We start from the raw sequence: 18,470 nt of genomic DNA, 5'->3' as shown, positions 1-18,470 counted from the left end.
AGCCACATTGGAAACTTCGCGCTGCACTGAAAGACCGTTCAGACGACACACAGTCCGGACAGAGTACACCAGGCGCGTTGGCCAGAACCGCTAGGTAACACGTCCATTAATGACTACACGTCATAGCGTATACTATCAGGCCTTGTCTCTGTTGCTCGGTCTGTGCGCACAACACTATATTCGCAATATTCCCTCATCGTGCGAATTATCAACGTAACATGCAGCGGGACTTCCGGCTTCCGGCTTCCCCGAGCAGTTTCTACCTAGCTGTTTCTTCCACTAGGATATTCTGTGGTGACGTTGCTCGTGCGAATGCGTCAACTGGTTCGTTATTGCCCTGCGAGCTGCCTGCCAGTCACTCGGGGGCATTACTGCCTAGACTTCACAGGAATAAACTCTGTCAGCATTTGCCTGGGAAGACTAAGGAAAAACACCCAGACAGTATACTGCCGGTGCAAAGATTCCGGTATTTATTTTTAGAGGCCATAAACAGTAGAGCATTTATAATGGTGTCTCGAAAAAGCACAGATAATGACAAAACAAAAATGATGAAAAATGATAACAAAAATAAGAAAACAATTACAAACAATCAAGTGGAACGATTATACATAACAACGTTATGAAACCTACAAATATATGTCATAATTTAAAATATCAACAGCTGACAAGTGTCTCAGTGTGACCATAATTGCTGCTGCACCATTAAACTCTGAATCATCAAGCCAGTGATGGGCAGTAGTTTGACTACATATAGTTGAACTGCTAGTTGACCAGTAATTGCAACTACTTGACAAAAAGTAATTCAAAACTAACTTAACTTACTGTACTTAACTACGGTATGCCTCCATGCTGTACTCCTTCAGCAAAGGCACTATTGATGGGAAAGAATGTTCAGTAGAGTGAACTTTCACAGAAGTCTCTACTGTTTGGTGATTTGAGATTACCGTTGTCCTGTTTGAAAATGATCATTATCCTTACTCTGGAAAGACTTGATATCTGTGTGTTTGTATATACAACAGAATCTGTATTTTTATTGTAACTGTACAATGGTTTCACATCTGCATTTAGCTATAGAGTACTCCAAACAGTTATAATAAGGCAATGTTTTCTTAAGTGCATAAACACAGGACCCATATAGTACAATTAATGGGGGTACTTTATCGGTATTCATGATAATAGCTTCGAAGCGTGGCATCATACTGTTTTTCATTCATTTGTTATTCTTTTAAATACCTCGCATCACATTCTCGAGCTTGGTTTTGACAACTTCCTGCATCATGCATTTTTTTAGAGTACTTTTTCTACTAAACCCCATTAATAGCTAGTTTCTATTAATCACTTTAATATGTCTCAATAGGTACTCTTTAGAAACCATACGAAAAAAGACGTCAAGTCAAAGTTAATCCGCTTGATGCGAGAAGCACTATGTGGGTTTGTCACAGTTTTGGAACCTCTATCATGAATACCGTACAATCTAGTAAAATATTTGACGAAAGGTACATGAATAACCTCCATTATAAATGTTCGTAGATTGGGTCAAGTAATGAATTAACGTTAATGACTTCTGAAAAAATTGAGGAGAGGGCTGAGGCAAGCTCTACAGTGGGATGAAAGATATCATCAGCAAGACATTCAGCCAGACATAAATTCAGTGCAAGTCTATTAGGCTATGTTGTGCAAATACAGTTGGAAAAGTACTTTAAACTACTTTGTTGTAGTTTTTAACTACTTCATCTAAACATTGGTGGGTTAGTAGTTGCAATTACTTTTTAAACAAGAAGTTGGTAGTTGTAGTTTAACTATGAGAGTAGTTATTGCACATCACTGCAAACTTTGTGACCATAATTCGCCAGATAGGAGAGAGGTGTGAACGAACTTTCGACATGAAATAGGGAAGAATTATGAAATGATTTGAAAGGGACACAGGATACAATAGATACTGACAACTCTATACAGTTTAACATACCATGAAATAACACACGTGCCATGAAACCATGAACCACATATCGTACCATGAACATACCATGAATGGAACATCGTGAGACGCCCTTGCTCGAGTACAGCATACTCATATTTAAAATTCCATAGTCATAGAACACACTACTGTAAATGTACGACTCGTGTCAAAGTTAAGTTGAACATCGCTCCAGCCTGCTAAGCGGCAAGAGAGCTCCCCTGGCGGCACCGTCGTAATAAGGGTCACCCCCCCACCACCACCATTACTTCTACTAAGCACCACCAGAGTCTGCAGCCCGCGATGGCGTTCAAGCTAACCCTGAGGCGAGCTGTACCTATAATGTATTCGAACAAATCGTCTTTGCACTTTCTCATTCGTTTCTGCACTTCCTCACACATTGCTTCCACATTCCTTTTTTTCAGCACATGGGCCACGTCTGCGTCTGAATTTTACTCTCTTTCACAGCTTCCTCACCATACGTACAAAGCACCCGGGTGTTCCCAGGTCACAATGCACCCTCTTCACATGTGTGACTGCATTGGTCCTGCCAGGATATGCTTTCTGGCACACTGTACATTGGTACTCTCGTTCTCTGGTGTGCGTGTAGTAATGGTTGCGTATAAAGGCAGCCGAGATACTCTTGAAACAGACCTCACAACGTTCACGACTTCTTCCAGAATGTGCCAGCCTTTTGTGAGCTTTAGCCCTCTTTTCTGAAACAAACTGCTTACCGCAAACAGTGCAGCTATGTCCCCCACGGTTTTGTCGGTGCTGCTCCAAGTGTTCAAAGAAAGTAACTGAAGACTTTAGCATTACAGGGCACCTGGGGCATTGAAATTTTCTTGCTTTGGTGTGGGAGTTGAAATGGACAGCAAAATCGTGTTTCGTTTTGCTTATGTGCTTACAGATCTTGCACTGGTACCTCCCATCAGAAAGCTCGGCTTCCAATAACACACGAGGATCCTCGGGCTTCTGTGAGGGGAAGTAAGGGTTCAAATGTTAGTACACCATCTCTTCTCTTTGCGCGATCTCTTTGGAATCGGACATACCTCATCATGTCCACGCAAGTGCTTGATGATCTCTGTTGTGGAAACGAAGCTATCAGGACAGACAACACATTTGTAAGGGTTCACAATGCTGCTACCAGATGCGCCATCAGAGCTGTGTGGACCTGAAAATAATAGCAAAAAACAAAAAAGAAAGCTGCATTTGTGAGTGATGAGGAAGCTTGATGATGACAATGTACAAGGGTTGTTCAAGGTTGATTGAGACATCCGATTTGGTCAGTGGCATGTGCAGTAGTGGCAAGCCGTGTGCATGTAGCTGTGGAACAACGATGCAGAATCAAGTTCCTTGTGAAGAAGAACGTCAAATGAGCTGCAAAGATTACAGGCACAGTTTGGGGAAGGATGGAATGTGGTGACGAATGAACTGAACAGACACATTTGTCCGACTGCGGTCATGCCAGTAAACATTGCAGACATTGAGCAAGCCATCCTCGAGAACCGGCGAGTAACAGTTTGGGACACTGCAACCCACTGTAATATTAGTGTCGCCCGTGTGGAGACAATCATTCACGAGCATTTACTGTTCCGCAAAGTCTGTGCAAGATGGGATCCCAGACTCACTTGTGACCACAAGGGAGCGCGCATGGCAGTCTCGGAGCAGCTGCCGAACTGGTTTCACTCCGAGGGGGAAGAGCTTTTGCAATCACTCATCGCATAAGATGGAACCATAATGCATCATTTCACCCCCCCCCCCAAAAAAAAGAAGCGCAGCATGAAATGGCGGCATAAGGCTCAAGGCTGCGCGTGTGGACGCAATCTGAACCAGTGCACAGGGGCAGGTCCAGTCCCTGGGTTTGGGAGGCTGGGGGTGGTTTCTTTGTTGAAGAGCACAGAAGGGGAGGAGAGAGGGAAGTTCAACGTATAAACTGGGGGGGATCGCAACACCGCTGGATCTGCCACTGCGTCATCAACACTGATGAGCAGCCGAAGCACTTCAGCAATAGCGCCTGGCGCAAGTGACAACAGCGCTAAGTCATGCAGTAGAGTGAAAGTCAGCGAAAGACATGGGAGGAAGGCACCGGAACATGCTCTCTAGCCCGAAAAGACAAACTAACCAAAAGAGAAATACTCCGAGAAGGGGAGGGGTCAACTTTGTGGCCATGTCGTCACATGGTTTCAAGCTGCGACCAACCATTCGTCTGCTATGTGATAGAGGCGGAGCAAGGAGCACACTTGCACAAGCTGCTCAATACAACCAGCATGCAGCACCAACAAATGATCTAGCATGAACTTACCTCGTCGTCCGTTGACAACGCCATTTAAACGAAAATTTAAACAAGAACCTTTGGTGTTGCAGTTTGCGTTTTGTTTCATTATGAGCTAAAATCTCCTAAAATTAAAGTATGCCATTCCCATTTGTAGTGCCTCATATGTCGTGACATAATGAACAGACTCATAGTTTTTCAGTATGGCTAATTAAAAACCTTGGGTACATTCTGTGAATTGGAGCTCTGTTTATGGGTGCTGCTTTGGTTAAGTTTGCAAAAGGAATATTTACTTATTATAATTACATATCTTATGGATAGTGCACATCTTCATTGGTTAAGTATTTCTGATGACAGTTGCGTGATTCGATTCTCCCAAAATCTTATTGGAATTGTGTGCCGCATGTTATGATGATTAGAATTGTAGACTCCGCTAGCGCGTCATGCATGTCCATCACTTGCATCGCGTCATTTGATAATAGATTCCTTTCAATATAGTATTGTCAACTGCCCAATAGTCTGAGAAAATATATACACTGTGCAATTTAATTCGTAAAATAAGCTTTCGCAAAATATTAGTGATCCTCTTTGTAAACAAAGATTGATGTAACATGCCTCTAAATTTCTATTATCGATTCTTCTACAATTCTTTCCTTCGGGTGTCGATGTTGTATAGAGTGTGGTCGTGTAAAAAAATCTCTTTGATTGCCGGCGCTGATTCCATGCGAAGATCCTTGTATGTAGTGTCTCCTTAGCAATCTAGCCATAAGCTGTTTTCGTTGCGCTGTGTAGAATACATTAGAATGATGACAAAGAATACAATTATTATTTCAATTATACACTTGTTTATTTCGATAAATTACAGTTCTATTCCAAACTCCGAAGTTTTCGTTTGTTGTCTTGATTGATGAATTCCGAAGACATCAAGTAATTTATTCTGATTATTGGGCGCTTGAATCCAGCGTTGATTAACGCAGGTGATATGTTGTCGCCGTGTTTGTATTGCTTCAACAACTTGCACTTTGTTGCGACGAACTTGCACAGTCTCTTATTGATGCTTCCTTTCTTTGTATGAAGATTCTTGAATGGCGTACAAGAGAGTATTAGATGAAAATCGTCCGGTGGCCCACCACAATTGATATGTTTGTTGAGTTTCAATAAGTGATGATACATCAGACCTTGCACGACAATATTGAACTTCTGTTCATTCGACATCCTTGACTGGTAGAATAAAATAAATGTGTAGAGGTTCTATGGTAGGATATACCACGTGATAAGATTTTTTATGTACTTTCCATTTCAACCGTTAGGTGTAATTTCAACAAATCCGTAATGAATCGTGCGATATAGACTGCTTGTATATGATAATTTGATCTGATTGCTTTCTTGATTAATGCAATACCCATTGCAATGATTACAATTACATTTGGTCTAGTGTATTTCAATTCTTCGTTAGCAAACCTCAAAAACTCCACCATCAACCCAAGTGGTCCTTCCGATGATGACGTGCAAATATTTTTATAACTATTGTAGATTCGGCATACAAGTTCTCGCATCTTGAATTCCATAATTTGTGCCATATCTCCGAATACGACCATGTCTAGGACGTATTGAAATGCAGCGATAAATGAATCGTTTCGCGGCTCCTCCTTTTCGAAGCAGCTTTTTATCAGGTCCTCCCATGACGTATGGTAACGAGTACAAAATCCGTCCATCTCTTCAATGTATAGCAATTGTCTGTTCTGTTTTGTAGTGCACCTCGACATTTAATTAAATCATATTGGTGCTAATTTTATTTATTAAAATTTTATTATCATGTTCATAATCTTCCACCTGACGTTAGAATTATGAAAGTCAATTTACAAAAAGATGTGATGTGTAAAGGAAAAACGTTTGCTTTCAGTGATTCTATGTACAAGACAGCGCAAGAGACCCTCCTTCCCTAACTTGACTTGTAGGAGCGATTTTATGGCTTTGTATACCGAGACCATTGTTTGGATTCCCCTACTCCCCGCGGGCGTAACCTTAACGAATGTGTACGGGAACTCTCTCACTTCGTTTCCACTAGTTGGTCCTGAATGAAAAAAGACATGTTTCTGTGATGTATATTTGCGCTGTGTGATTACGAAAAGTGTTTGCCTAAATTAATTACTGCTTTTGACTTTGTTTCAGATGATCACTCGATTGATATTAATAAAAATATTATATTATATTATTTGGGAATGTTGTGTGCGTTGATTTCCGCTATAGCAAACACAATAATTTGCATTTCAGATGACTTGTTTGCGGCTTCTGCATGTATTGCAAAGTTAACATAAAATGATGTAATTAAATTTGATTCTCGTTTTCGAATGAGTATTGTTTCTATCATTGAATAAATTTGACTTTCTCTCTTTGCTTCAGATATTCAATCGAATGATATTTGTGAGTTGAGAATAATGTATGCCTAATAGTTTTGTCTGATCTGAAATACAATAAAATTCATCGCTTCTCATTTGGTATTGTTTGCGCCGATAATATTTCTCATTTGCTTAGAAAGTCTATTCTTAGATTTTTTTTAATATAATTCTTATTGTGTTCTTTAGAATCGAATAATTCCAATGTCTATTTGCGATCAATGAAAAATTTCGCCTCTGTACACCGGTCCTAAGAATATTTCCTTTTTGGAGGAAAGAATTTGAAAAAGAGAGAGGATTTCCCCACCCGCAGATTGACAACAGGCTCCCCGCTTTTTGGACTGTATAGATGGAGAGAGTGACCCCACCGGTCTGCATAGAGGGAGAGAGTGACCCCACCGTGTCTCGAGTCTGGTTGTAATTATTGTAAAGCTGTTGTTTGGATACCTCTGTCAAGGTAAGTGCCTGAGTAGGATATTGTTAGCTCGCAAGGTTGATTTTATGATAGTTCAAAAGATATATTATTTCAAATTGTAATGTTTCGCTATTATTTTCCTGTGTGTTGTTTACATGTTGGCCGATGCATCGTTCAAAGCCTTTCTCTGCTATTCATCCGTGCATGTTTATCGTTTTGATTGATTCTTTTTCAATTATTTTCCTGCATGTGTCTGTTGTTTACCGTTGGTAGATGCATCGTTTAGAGTGTTTCTCTGCTATTCATCCATGCATGTTTCTTGTTTTGTTAGCTTGTTCTTCAAGTATTTATCCTTTGTGTACCTCTTGTTTGCGTTTTGGATTTTGGCTCTCTATTAGCTGTTTCAGTAATATTTTCCTGTCTGTTGTTTACACGTTGGCAGATGCGCCGTTTAGAGTGTTTCTTAGCGTTAGCTCTATGCTGTATTAAATTATTCATCATGTGCTGTTCAAAGTGTTTCTCTGCCATTCATCCGTGCATGTTGATCGTTTTGATAGATTCTTTTTTCATTTATTTTCCTGCATGTGTCTGTTGTTTATGTGATGTGTTCTGGTTCTCTATTAGCTGTTGATCGTTTTTTCTCATTATTTCCGTATGTCTATGCTGTTTACTTAATAAGAAATCGATTAATTGTGTAATGTTTGAATAATCTTCCCTATTGCGCTCGAAAATGTTTATAACTGTCAGGTGTACGCCTCCCGTCTTCAACAAATCAGGGCAGATATTATTAGAGTTGATTGTTGGCTAGGAGCGTGCTATGTGGTGAAGTTTATTTTTTAATATATTTTCTGTGTTGAATTCATAAAACAAAGTGTCTCTTAGAATGAAAATTGTATGGGGAAGTCACGAGGATGATTTTATGATAGTTAAAATGATAGTCTCCTCCTCTGTTGTTTTGATTAACCAATGTAGTGTTATAGATTTTATTTCCTCTTGTGTTCGTGTCCCATGGTCTTCCAGGTTCTCTGCTGTTCATCCGTGCATGTTGATCGTTTTGATAGATTCTTTTCCATTTATTTTCCTGCATGTGTCTGTTGTTTATGTGATCTGTTTTGGTTCTCTATTAGCTGTTGATCGTTTTTCTCATTATTTCCGTATGTCTATGCTGTTTACTTAATAAGAAATCGATTAATTGTGTAATGTTGGAATAATCTTCCCTATTGCGCTCGAAAATGTTCATAACTGTCAGGTGTACGCCTCCCGTCTTCAACAAATCGGGGCAGATATTATTAGAGCTGATTGTTGACTAGGAGCGTGCTATGCAGTGAAGTTCATTTTTTAAAATATATTTTCTGTGTTGGATTCATAAAACAAAGTGTCTCTTAGAATGAAAATTGTATGGGGAAGTCACGAGGGTGATTTTATGATAGTTAAAATGATAGTCTCCTCCTCTGTTGTTTTGATTAACCAATGTATTGTTATAGATTTTATTTCCTCTTGTGTTCGTGTCCCGTGGTCTTCCATGTTCTCTGCTGTTCACGTACATATATCGGCACTTGTAATTAAAGCTCCAGTATGGTGGTCACGTATAATAATATTAGACTTTTTATAATAAAACTTTTAATTTTGGTTGTAATCATATTGATTAAAAATATATTCTTTGATTAAATATGTCATAATGGAATACTAGCTGTTGCGCATGAAGTTACATATCAGAACATTGTAATTAAAACTCCGCTATGGTTGTCATGTTAGACTTTTTATAATAAAACTTTTAATTTGATAGTAATCGTATTGATTAAAAATATCTTCTTTTATTAAAAATGTGCTACTCCTTCTGCTTAATTGAAAACTTGCGTGATTATCACTAATAAAATACCCCTTCAATGCTATTGCATCAGATTTTTTGACTGAGTTTTTCTCCTTCACACAGAGTCATAACATAATTCCTGACACTAATGACTTTAATAAATATATTTTCACTCGTACTTTTGTGTATGGCTATCCTTTGCATGTAAATCGCCTACTGCACACCTGCTGTAGCGGGAAAAAAATTGCGATTGAAGTCGACACAGATTGAAAAATGATGAAAGAAGTCGGCCCAGGCTGAACGGGTAAGCGCGCACGCAACCCTCCGGCCACGCTCCACCCACCGCAGCAGCCCTCCACCCGAGCGCCGCATGCCGCGCACGGGAAAAAGTCGCGAAAAAAGTCGGCGCAGATTGAAAAATGACGAAAGAAGTTGGCCCCGGCTGAAAAATGTGAGAGGGTAAACGCGCACGCAGCCCTCCCCTCGCCGATAAGCGCGCGGACAACCCTCCGCACTGGCGCCGCGCGGGGAAAAATACGCGCAGGGACGCGCCGCGCAGGGAAAATACGCTCAGGGCTCAGGGGCAGGAACCTTGTAAAGTGGACAGCTTGTAGCCTGGACAACCCTCTTTACTACTACTGTTCTGTGGTGAGTCTAAGTTTCTGGTGAATGAAACGCATAAGCGTGAATCATGCCCAATTCATTGCTTTACGTCGCGAGACAAGTATGATCATGAGCGACGTCAGAGTCAGGGGCGGATCTAGAGGGGGTTGGGTCAGAATGTCCCGATCCCGTCCTCAATTTCTGTCTTCACATTGTGAACACAGGAACATTTATTTGACTATTGGTTACAAAACGGACAAAGTCACATGCCTCATGGCGACCTCGCTCCCACCCGAGCGTCCGGACACTTCGCGCGCCCTCTCCCCAATGTTGTGTGACTGTTCGCGCGGAGGCCACTGAAAGTAGGTTTGATGCTCACAACATAGTGTTTAATTGACCCAGTTCGTGTATCTACCATACTGGATAAGACTGGACCCCACCCCACCCCTCTCTCTAACTCTCTCTCTGAAAAATCCTGGACCCGCCCCTGGTGACAGTGTTTGGTCTGCAGATGAATTTTGCCCATAGACGACGTAGATGATGACGTAGACGTTCGTAGATGACGTGTACATGCAGGGGACGGTGCATGTCTAAGCAACTTGTACCCTGTCACCAAGTTGCTGGAGTTCTCGGTCGTGATCCAACCCGCAACCATGGGGTCAGTAGGGGGAATCCACATCAACAGCTGGTAATGAATTTCAGTTCGTAGACGCTCTCGAAGAGTATGAACTATATGATTCGATGAAAATTGGTGTTCTGAGGCTGGGACACCGAAGACACAAAGCCTCAAGTCCAGTGCCTAAGAGCAGTGAATGAAGAAGAGTAGGAGGTCACTGAAAAGGTTATAGCCCGCTGCAGTACTCCAGAAGATGTGGGTTCGAGGCCTGCATGCAGGCTAACCTTTCAGTGACTTACAACTAAATATGATTGGACGTGAAGCGTTGACTGAAATCACGGCGTGGCGCGAAAGAAGTGACTCGAACAACAACTCGAAAGCCAGCAACCACGTGAAGTCGTCAACAAACGTAGAATAATCACAAAAACTCCACTGTGCACAATAATGTGTATTGGATATTTATTTACTAGTAGACTTTTTCTTTGCTTCCTACTTTTTCACAATCATTTTCATTGTAGCTATTTTTGTAGTCCTTTGAAGAGCACAAACAAAATCACGAGGGCTGTTACGGAACAACCCATGCCGGCGAAGCATTTCGAAGACTTGTACACTATCGGATTGCAGTAAAGTGGACTACAGGGATCCGTAGTGGTCACATTATGTCGTGCGAACATTGTCATGCCACCTGCAAGAGTTTTCGTCATATAGGTAGCCTGCACGTGACATCACACTCAGAGCCGTATATTAAAAGGGAGTCTGGCCATTGTGAGGAGTCACAAAAAGAGGCTCGACTTGTCAGTCACAGTTTCGCTCCTCTGATTGGTGTGCTGCTTTTTACCGAGTAGGTCGCCATGACACCTTACTGCCACCCAAAATGGCGACGAAAACAAACACAGTGAAGCGGGGATTTCGTGACGGAAATTTTTCACAGACCACTCTGATTTTACGCTGCAAATGCACATCTTCACATACGTTTCTCGGAAATCAGTTTCAACTTACGCTCATTCATTGATATATAACCGAAAATAATACGTCTTGTCGCCGGTGTTAGACCTAAGTGAACACTGCGATCGCGGCGATCACAACGAAGTCATAACAAAAACGGCACGGTGCTGTAGGATTTAATTGCTAGATTTCAGGGTTACAAACATTCTTGCATTCAAACTATTAATGTAGATTTGTTTAAAAATCATGCCGACGATAGAATGTGTCCCAGCAGGTGGTTCTGCCGGCAGCGGTACAACGACGGAAGCAGACGATAATTCTCGACGTGCCTTACGCTCCCTAGGTGGCGTTCATCAAATTAGCAGAAAAAATAAAATAAGATCCACTAGTTTTGCAGATTGAGAGAGGTATCCATTTCAATCTCATCCAATCCGCTTGCCACCAAAAACGGCGCTGCCCATGTTGGATACGGGGACAAATAGTGAGGATAGATTGATCGATAGCGCCCTATATTTCAAGACTCCATTGGTCGGAAAGCTGAAAAAGTGGGTGGAGCTTCAGGTATGGGCACGACCCATTAATGGCCAGATCCCATTTTAATATACGGCTCTGGTCACAATAGCTTTACCCACGCTTTTTTCCTCTTTCAGGTGAACCGGAAAAGTACCTCACGAGCGAAATTTATTTGCCCATCAGCTGAAAACTACAACGTACGGGTATCATAAACTAAAAAAGGAGACCTAATAGACCTCTCCCTGTTTGTAAACAAATAAGGTCATAGTGTTCGACAGCGCCACCAATTTGGTAAGGTTGAACTACGCTGGAAGCTAGGGACCAAGCCACGGTCTTGAAAGGATCACGATGGCCCCCGAAAGGCCTTCGGTCCTACTGGGCAACGAAAAAGTGCTCATTCGTGGAACCCAGCCCTCCCCTTCCGATTTGTTTCGGTTTCAGTCTGTCTAACTGTCGTGTTCTGTGTACATGTGATACACTCGGTAGCGGATTTGTCCGGTTGTCGCTGATGTTAACTTGGCTTGGGGCGAAACCCAAATCAAGTCCATCCGCACTGGTGGATCTGCTATGATTAATTTTGGTTAAATATCATGTTGATTTATTATGCAACATGCGCGCTGCACACATACGTCAGGAGCTTATGTGATAATGGAAGCCATGCTGTTTTGTACACACTATTCAGCACTCAGAGCCGTGCATAAAATTGCAAGGATGCAACTTTTGAGGTTACAATTTAATTTTAATTTTTAAGTAAAGTTAATTAAAAATTAATTTTTAATGTTACAGAAAACAAGGGAGAAATGCAGCTGATCAGTATGCGGCTTTTCTATGTCTATAGTAAAGATTTCTTTTCTGTCTATAGGTCACACGAAAGGAATTCTGATTGCATGAATTTCCGATGCAGTATGATTTTGAAAACATCTAATTTGATAGTAAAAAAATGCAAATATAGAAAATACATTACTTGCGATGTTGGTCCCCAAGAACAAGTACAAGATAAAACTGAACAGGGCCATGAAGCAAGGATGGGTCACTCCTGGGAAGCACCAGATGAATAGAAGCAGCAGTAGAGCAGATGATCCTGACGCAACAAGGAAAATAGGAATAATCCAATGTGCAGGACATTCATAGATGTAGAGGGATCCTGAAATGAACGAGCCGTGTAGAATCTAACATTACATTTTTCTTTACTCTGCTGTACTTGCTGTAAATATATACTTCGACTTACCAACAGTGATCATGGGGATGAGGATCACAAAAGCCACTAATGATACCACTAGAAAACGCCGCCCTGAAATATGTATTTGCGGATCATTTCCTGCTGCATATAGGACCGCCCATGTGTGACCGACACGAATTTTATCAGAGTTGTACGTATAGCCGGCACGAGGTGCAATACTCCCCATAACAACCTGTTGCCATCATGCAAAGCAGGTTGCTAAGTGCCACAGAGCTAGAACTAAGTATTGGCAATTTTCGGCAACTGTACCATCGACATATTGAAATTTCCGTTCGTTTTCGTAATCGTCATCTTAACACGTGAAGCAGCAGCTACGCACGAAGCTTATTATGGTTCTGGGCCCGCTTGCACGAAACAAACTTAGTGTAATACTTAACGAGTTCCCCACTTAGTGTAGTGCCGGAGCCGTAAGTGGCTTGCACGAAACTTTTACAACACTAAAGTGGTGGCGCTCGTTCCGCGCAATTTAGGACGCTGGCCAAGGGTCCTAGGAGCACCCTAAACTACCGCACTAAAGCTTAGGACTAACATGTCAGCCGCTATGAACCGTGTAGCGAAGATTCGTCGTCGGCACCAACTGTACCTCGCAATACAGTACGCATTTTCCTCGCAATACCAACAACGTCTCATTTTTTTATGCTGTGGGTGCCGTACATTTTAGCAACATCTCTCAAAATGATCGCCGCGCGAAGTGCCTCTCACCGGCACTGCCAGTGGCGATAATTTCCCAATCATCGAGCTATTCGAGACATACTTTGAGCCACAGGCTTTATTTTATTTAACGAAAGTACACAACAAGTGACCTAACGCGTTCTTGCAGCTACAATGATATTACAATACCTTATTTTGGTTCTACAAACTGTTTACGTGCGACGGCAGAAGCAGACGACTTCCCACAATCCTAACATGCCGTGACGCACGACTTCCTGGGATGAACTCCGGAAGTTCTCTTTCTACCAATGAGAGCCTCCGAAAACTGCTACTGCTCGTAGCCACGATCCACTTTAGAATACTTGACTTAGGGCGGTCATCGAAGTGTTCGTGCAAACCACTTAACCGCAACCCTAAACTTAGTGCACTAACGCGTTAGTGCAACACTTGCCAAGTGTTACACTTAGGATTGTTTCGTGCAAGCGGGCCGTCATGCATGGCCAGAGAACCATAGATTGAGACTTTCCCCTTCAAAAAGAACTCGTCATGAGTTAAGTTACCGTGTGAAAAATGTAACTAAGTTAATAACCAAGTTCTTCAGCCTGAAATGTAACTCGCAGTCACGGAGTTACTTAAACAAAAGAACGAGTTACTTCCAAGTTACTTCGGACGCAAAATAGCCCTACACAGGTGCAGCGCGCGTGAGCAGTTGAGTTGAGTTGCCTAAGGAGGAGTGCAACGTTCTCGTTTATGTCCAACAATTCGAACGCTTTGCATCTTACTCCCTGTGGGCGCACAATGGTTCAGCTTCATTTCAATGGCAGCGGTTCTTACTTAACCTGAATAGAATACTGTCATTGATTGAATATCATGTTATGTGGCATAAAATGCCATGAAAGAACCGGAGAGAAAGCAGAAAAATAAGTGGACGTGAGTGAAAAACGAATTAAAAATAACTTGGAACTTAGCTTAAGTTACCTTAGCAAAGTTACCTGAAAAAGAAAACGAGTTCCTCATAAAGTTATCACGGCGCAAAAGTACCGAGTTAAGTTACAAGTTACCAAAAAAAATAACTTAGTTACAGTAACGAGTTACTTGTAGCGAGTTCCCTCGAACTCTACAGGGAACAGCCCAGATCACAACCCCATTGAGAACTGCTGCTGGAGACAAATGTTCAAAGCCAAAGCTGTCGATGATGGAGAGCCACGAACACGCTCCGAGCTTTAGAAAGCATTTAGCAACGTATGGCACCAGAATTTGTCTCTCTACTGCATTAGGAGCCTGATAATGTCAATGCCTCGACGTTGTTCCAGCGAAATATATATACTAACGTGTCCTGGCACTCACCCACCTTGCCACCTCTGCCTAATTACCAACCAAGTCTACCTAATTATGTCCACTATGGACTCGCATGAGGTACCGGTTCTTAGTTTTCAATATTTTACTTAAAGGGACGGTCTCGTACCCCCTGCCCCTTTCATAAAGTGTATCATTCGATTGCCCTTTGTTGAAAATGGAATACTGCTAATTTACCCGACAAAACACGCCACAGTTATTAAATAACCGAATTAAATTGATAAAGATTGCAGAGCACGCCGCGATCTGTCGCCCTGCGGGTAAGTCTGTGATAGGATACAGAAATCGTCTGCTTTTCCTTCACTTCCTTTTTTTCACCTTCCTTTTCACTTTTTCCTTCCTTCACTTTTTTTTCATCAAAATCAGTTAGGGATAATAATAAGCCATTAATATTAATACTTAATTAATACGGTTAACTCCTCTCTCACTCACATCGTACACCATTATTGCAAATCGCGAAACTTCACTGTATAGGGCGTTACGTCATGGTACTAATAGGGCTTGACTATACGAGTTGCTATAAACACCAGCAAAAATGAAGCTGATGCGTATTTTTTAGCAACACTGTGTGATGAGCTGTACTTATACGTACATGTCGATACGATATAGGTAACGCTACGTACTGATAAAAATAAAAAAAATACCTACAATTCGACTTCCACACTTCACAGCAGTTTCCGGTGTCTTGTTGCACAACAAGGACCTGCCTTACTGTAGTCACCTGCACGGCCACGGTGTATACTCTGGAATCCGCCCACCCTGAAAAAGATTATAATGGGCGTAGGTACCGACGTATAGGCAAGGGGTGGTGGATCTGGCTCCAAGTCACTGTGCGGCCCTCCAGTTTCCCTCTCTCCCCTATTCAGCGTCGTGTATTAAAAGGGAGTCCTGCCATTAAGTGGAGACTAAAAAAAAAAACGCTCGACCAGTGATCAAACCTGGCCGCTTTTCTTTGGCCGCTGTTTTCTATGGGGGCACCCACGACACCAAATTTTCCCGAAAAAAAAAAAAAAGTGTTCCCTATAAGTATACCGGGTGTTTCAGTTAAATCCCCGGGCTAAATAATTCGCGAACCGGTGCACCAATCGACGAACTTTCTTTTTTACAAGTATCTGTCCGATACCATCTACAAGCTGCGCGCCGTAAGAATGAGTGGGAGGGGCTCATTATTTAAATGTAAAAATTCAAATGAGTTTCGTAAAAAGTTACGTTCAGGTTACCGTTTGGTAACCGAAATCATATTTTTTCGGTTCACGTGAATTGCGGTTACGTTCCGGTAACGGTTCTCGAAGAAAACTGGGTTCCCCCCAAGCGATTTTCGGTTCCGCTCCGTTTTCAGTCTCTGGATAAACGACGCTGAAGTGAGTGAGCAACAACGCGGATACAAACTGTCGTAGCATGTACCTCTTCGTAATGCTTCCGCCATCGTCAGTGCACGTCCTTGCTGTTCCTGTAATAGAGAAAGATAAGGATAGAAAAAAAAATGGAGAGATTGAATTCAGCACCCGACCAATTACAAAAAGAAAAAAAGAAGAAAGAAAAAGCCAAGGAAGATAGAAGATGCCTGTCAGATAGAAGACGCCTGTCAGGTCGTCATTCCATTCCCCCGCTCATCTTTTATTCAGTCATTTCATTCATCTCATCCTCTCATCGCTTCACGTAACCGTCATTAACTGGGCCCTCATGTCACGATCCGTGGCCAATTGCCCCGTGCTATGCGCCACTGCGGAGAAAGACGAAGAAGAAGAAGAAGAAGAAGGATATTTCCTAGCAAGAAAGATATCGTTCTCTGTAATGCATTGCGGGATCTGTAACCGACCACGGCCTGCAGAGGGAAAATAGAGACAGTGGCAGATCCAAGGGGGGCGGGGAGCTGTTGGGCGATGATCGCCCCCTTTCAAAACGTCAGTTTATGCGTGAGATTACCCTTTCTCCCCTCCCCCACTACACGCGCTCCGACAAAGAAACCGCCCCTGGATAGAGGAGTATTACCACTTTGTGCATCTGCAAGGAGACCTGCGTAGTTTCCACAGCGTGGGCGAATGTGGCGTTGCCTTTTATAAGACTATTAGTGTACTAGACCGTGCTAAAGCAACGTGATACTCCTCCATATTGTGCTTGTACGGTGCGGTGATATTATGTAACCATCACAAAAGGGCTGGGGAGTAAAGCATTGCAAATCCGGGGGGGGGGGGGATGAATTTTTTTTAAAAATTACATGTTAGCGCAGCGAGGTAACTGTGGATATGAGCGGCGTGCAGATGTTGACAGGTGGAGAGAGAACAACAGGAAGGAGTGGGGAACAGGGGGGCTCGTATGTGTCCTGGGCCGACTTCCGGGGGAACTGTGCCGACATTCGTCTGGGAAGTATTCGGAAACCCAGGGCAAACCTCAGACGGCACAGCCGCGGTGACAGGATTCGAACCCTTGTCACCTCCCAGTCTCGGTGTGGAAAGCGATCATACTAACCACTATGTCACGGAAGCTGTCCACACACACTGTATGTGTGTGTGTGTGTGTGTGTGTGTGTGTGTGTGTGTGTGTGTGTGTGTGTGTGTGTGTGTGTGCGTGTGCGTGTGTGTGTGCGTGTGTGTGTGCGTGTGTGTGTGTGACTGACTGACTGACTGACTGAGAGTCTTTGTCACTCATTGGTTTTATTGTTGATAGCCATTTGTGTTTTCTTATAAGTGATCTGGAGTAGACGGCTCTCGTAATGAGTGCCTATTTCTCCATTGCTTTCTTTTCTAATCAACTCAACTCAACTCACCGAAGCTGGTGTTGGGGGGTGGGGGGGAATGAAAGTTTACTAAATAAAAAAAAGAAAGAAAGAAAGGTTCACCAGGCAAGGGTCGGCTTGCTAATGAATAGATAATAATAACAGAATGAGTGAATAATGAACAGAAAATAATAATAATGCGCATGGTCAAGGGGCGTTCACAGGGCATTCAGGCAATCTTAGGGTGTCCAAAAGGGCCCGAAGTTTGGAGTATAAGCGGAAGGCAGCTGTGATGGCCCACTGGGGAGGCCGGTTCTAGGTTTCTGGCAGAAGTATTTGAACAGCAAACGCTTTTAAGGTGAACATTAGAGTGGAAATGATGCAAAGAAAGGACCACCGCGGACGAGGTATAGCAGGCTGGACGAGCAAAGTGGTTGTCCCGTCTGCCTGTCTCGTCCGTTCTGGAAAAGTTGGCATCCATCGTATGCTGCGCCGTTTCTTCCGTAACAGCTACATGAGGAACAATTTCACTGTTCTGTGGAACTGACTCACCTTTTGTCCGCGAGTGTTTATCCCAGAGACTGTGCTATCGCGCGCCGCTTACAGAGTCCGCACAGCTCTTGGCAGCGCCAAGCCGTCTGCCGAGAAGCAGAGCAACTGTCGAGTACCGGGGATGTGGAGTGAGATATCTCGATGAGCAAATTACAAAGTGAGCGTTGGAAAGGAAGCCATAGATGCTCCTGCGTCCGCAGGGAATGACCTTTACGAAATAAGAGATGTGCTTGACTAAGAGGGTTACCGTGAGATAACCCTACACCAGACATGTACAAAATACCGCGCAAAAGTATTTCAAATAAAATACTAAATACTCCTATAGCTAAGCTATACTAAAACTTACACAAGCACACAATATACTGAAAGTCGAGTACAATGGGGGTGTACGGGTAGGTGGAAGGCCTTGAACAGACTCATGAAATTAA

The 18,470-nt window shown here is 42.6% G+C and overlaps 1 protein-coding gene across 4 annotated transcripts; it reads right to left on the bottom strand.

The window, feature by feature from the left end:
• Nucleotides 1-447: 447 nt before the first annotated feature.
• On the bottom strand, nt 448-18,265 carry LOC135394782 (zinc finger protein 629-like). 4 transcript variants are annotated; one of them, XM_064625758.1, is made up of 8 exons: nt 18,043-18,265; nt 16,179-16,224; nt 15,423-15,533; nt 12,756-12,818; nt 12,492-12,671; nt 3,007-3,128; nt 2,863-2,929; nt 448-2,780 (listed from the first exon to the last, which is right to left on the bottom strand). In XM_064625758.1, the coding sequence occupies exons 2-8, from the start codon at nt 16,198-16,200 to the stop codon at nt 2,770-2,772; spliced, it is 576 nt and encodes a 191-aa protein (XP_064481828.1). In that variant the 5' UTR covers nt 16,201-16,224; nt 18,043-18,265; the 3' UTR covers nt 448-2,769. The 4 variants fall into 4 exon arrangements, with proteins under 4 accessions (XP_064481828.1, XP_064481827.1, XP_064481830.1 ...); XM_064625757.1 differs by having other exon boundaries at nt 448-2,929; nt 18,043-18,255; XM_064625760.1 differs by lacking the exons at nt 448-2,780; nt 2,863-2,929; nt 3,007-3,128 and adding an exon at nt 9,958-10,252.
• Between the last annotated feature and the right edge of the window lie 205 nt (nt 18,266-18,470).

Source organism: Ornithodoros turicata, chromosome 5 (assembly GCF_037126465.1).
Source record: "Ornithodoros turicata isolate Travis chromosome 5, ASM3712646v1, whole genome shotgun sequence".
Taxonomy (NCBI): domain Eukaryota; kingdom Metazoa; phylum Arthropoda; class Arachnida; order Ixodida; family Argasidae; genus Ornithodoros; species Ornithodoros turicata.
Note: the sequence above shows the minus strand (reverse complement) of the source record. Positions and strands in the feature narration are given on the sequence as shown.

What these genes read in the sequence shown, in the direction of transcription:
- LOC135394782 (XM_064625757.1), bottom strand. Translation starts at nt 16,200, where the DNA reads ATGGCGGAAGCATTACGAAGAG. An exon ending in GGCGGAAGCATTACGAAGAG is followed by an intron (nt 15,534 to 16,178) that starts GTACATGCTACG and finishes AATCTTTTTCAG; the next exon opens with GGTGGGCGGATTCCAGAGTA. An exon ending in TGAAGTGTGGAAGTCGAATT is followed by an intron (nt 12,819 to 15,422) that starts GTAGGTATTTTT and finishes TACATATTTCAG; the next exon opens with GGCGGCGTTTTCTAGTGGTA.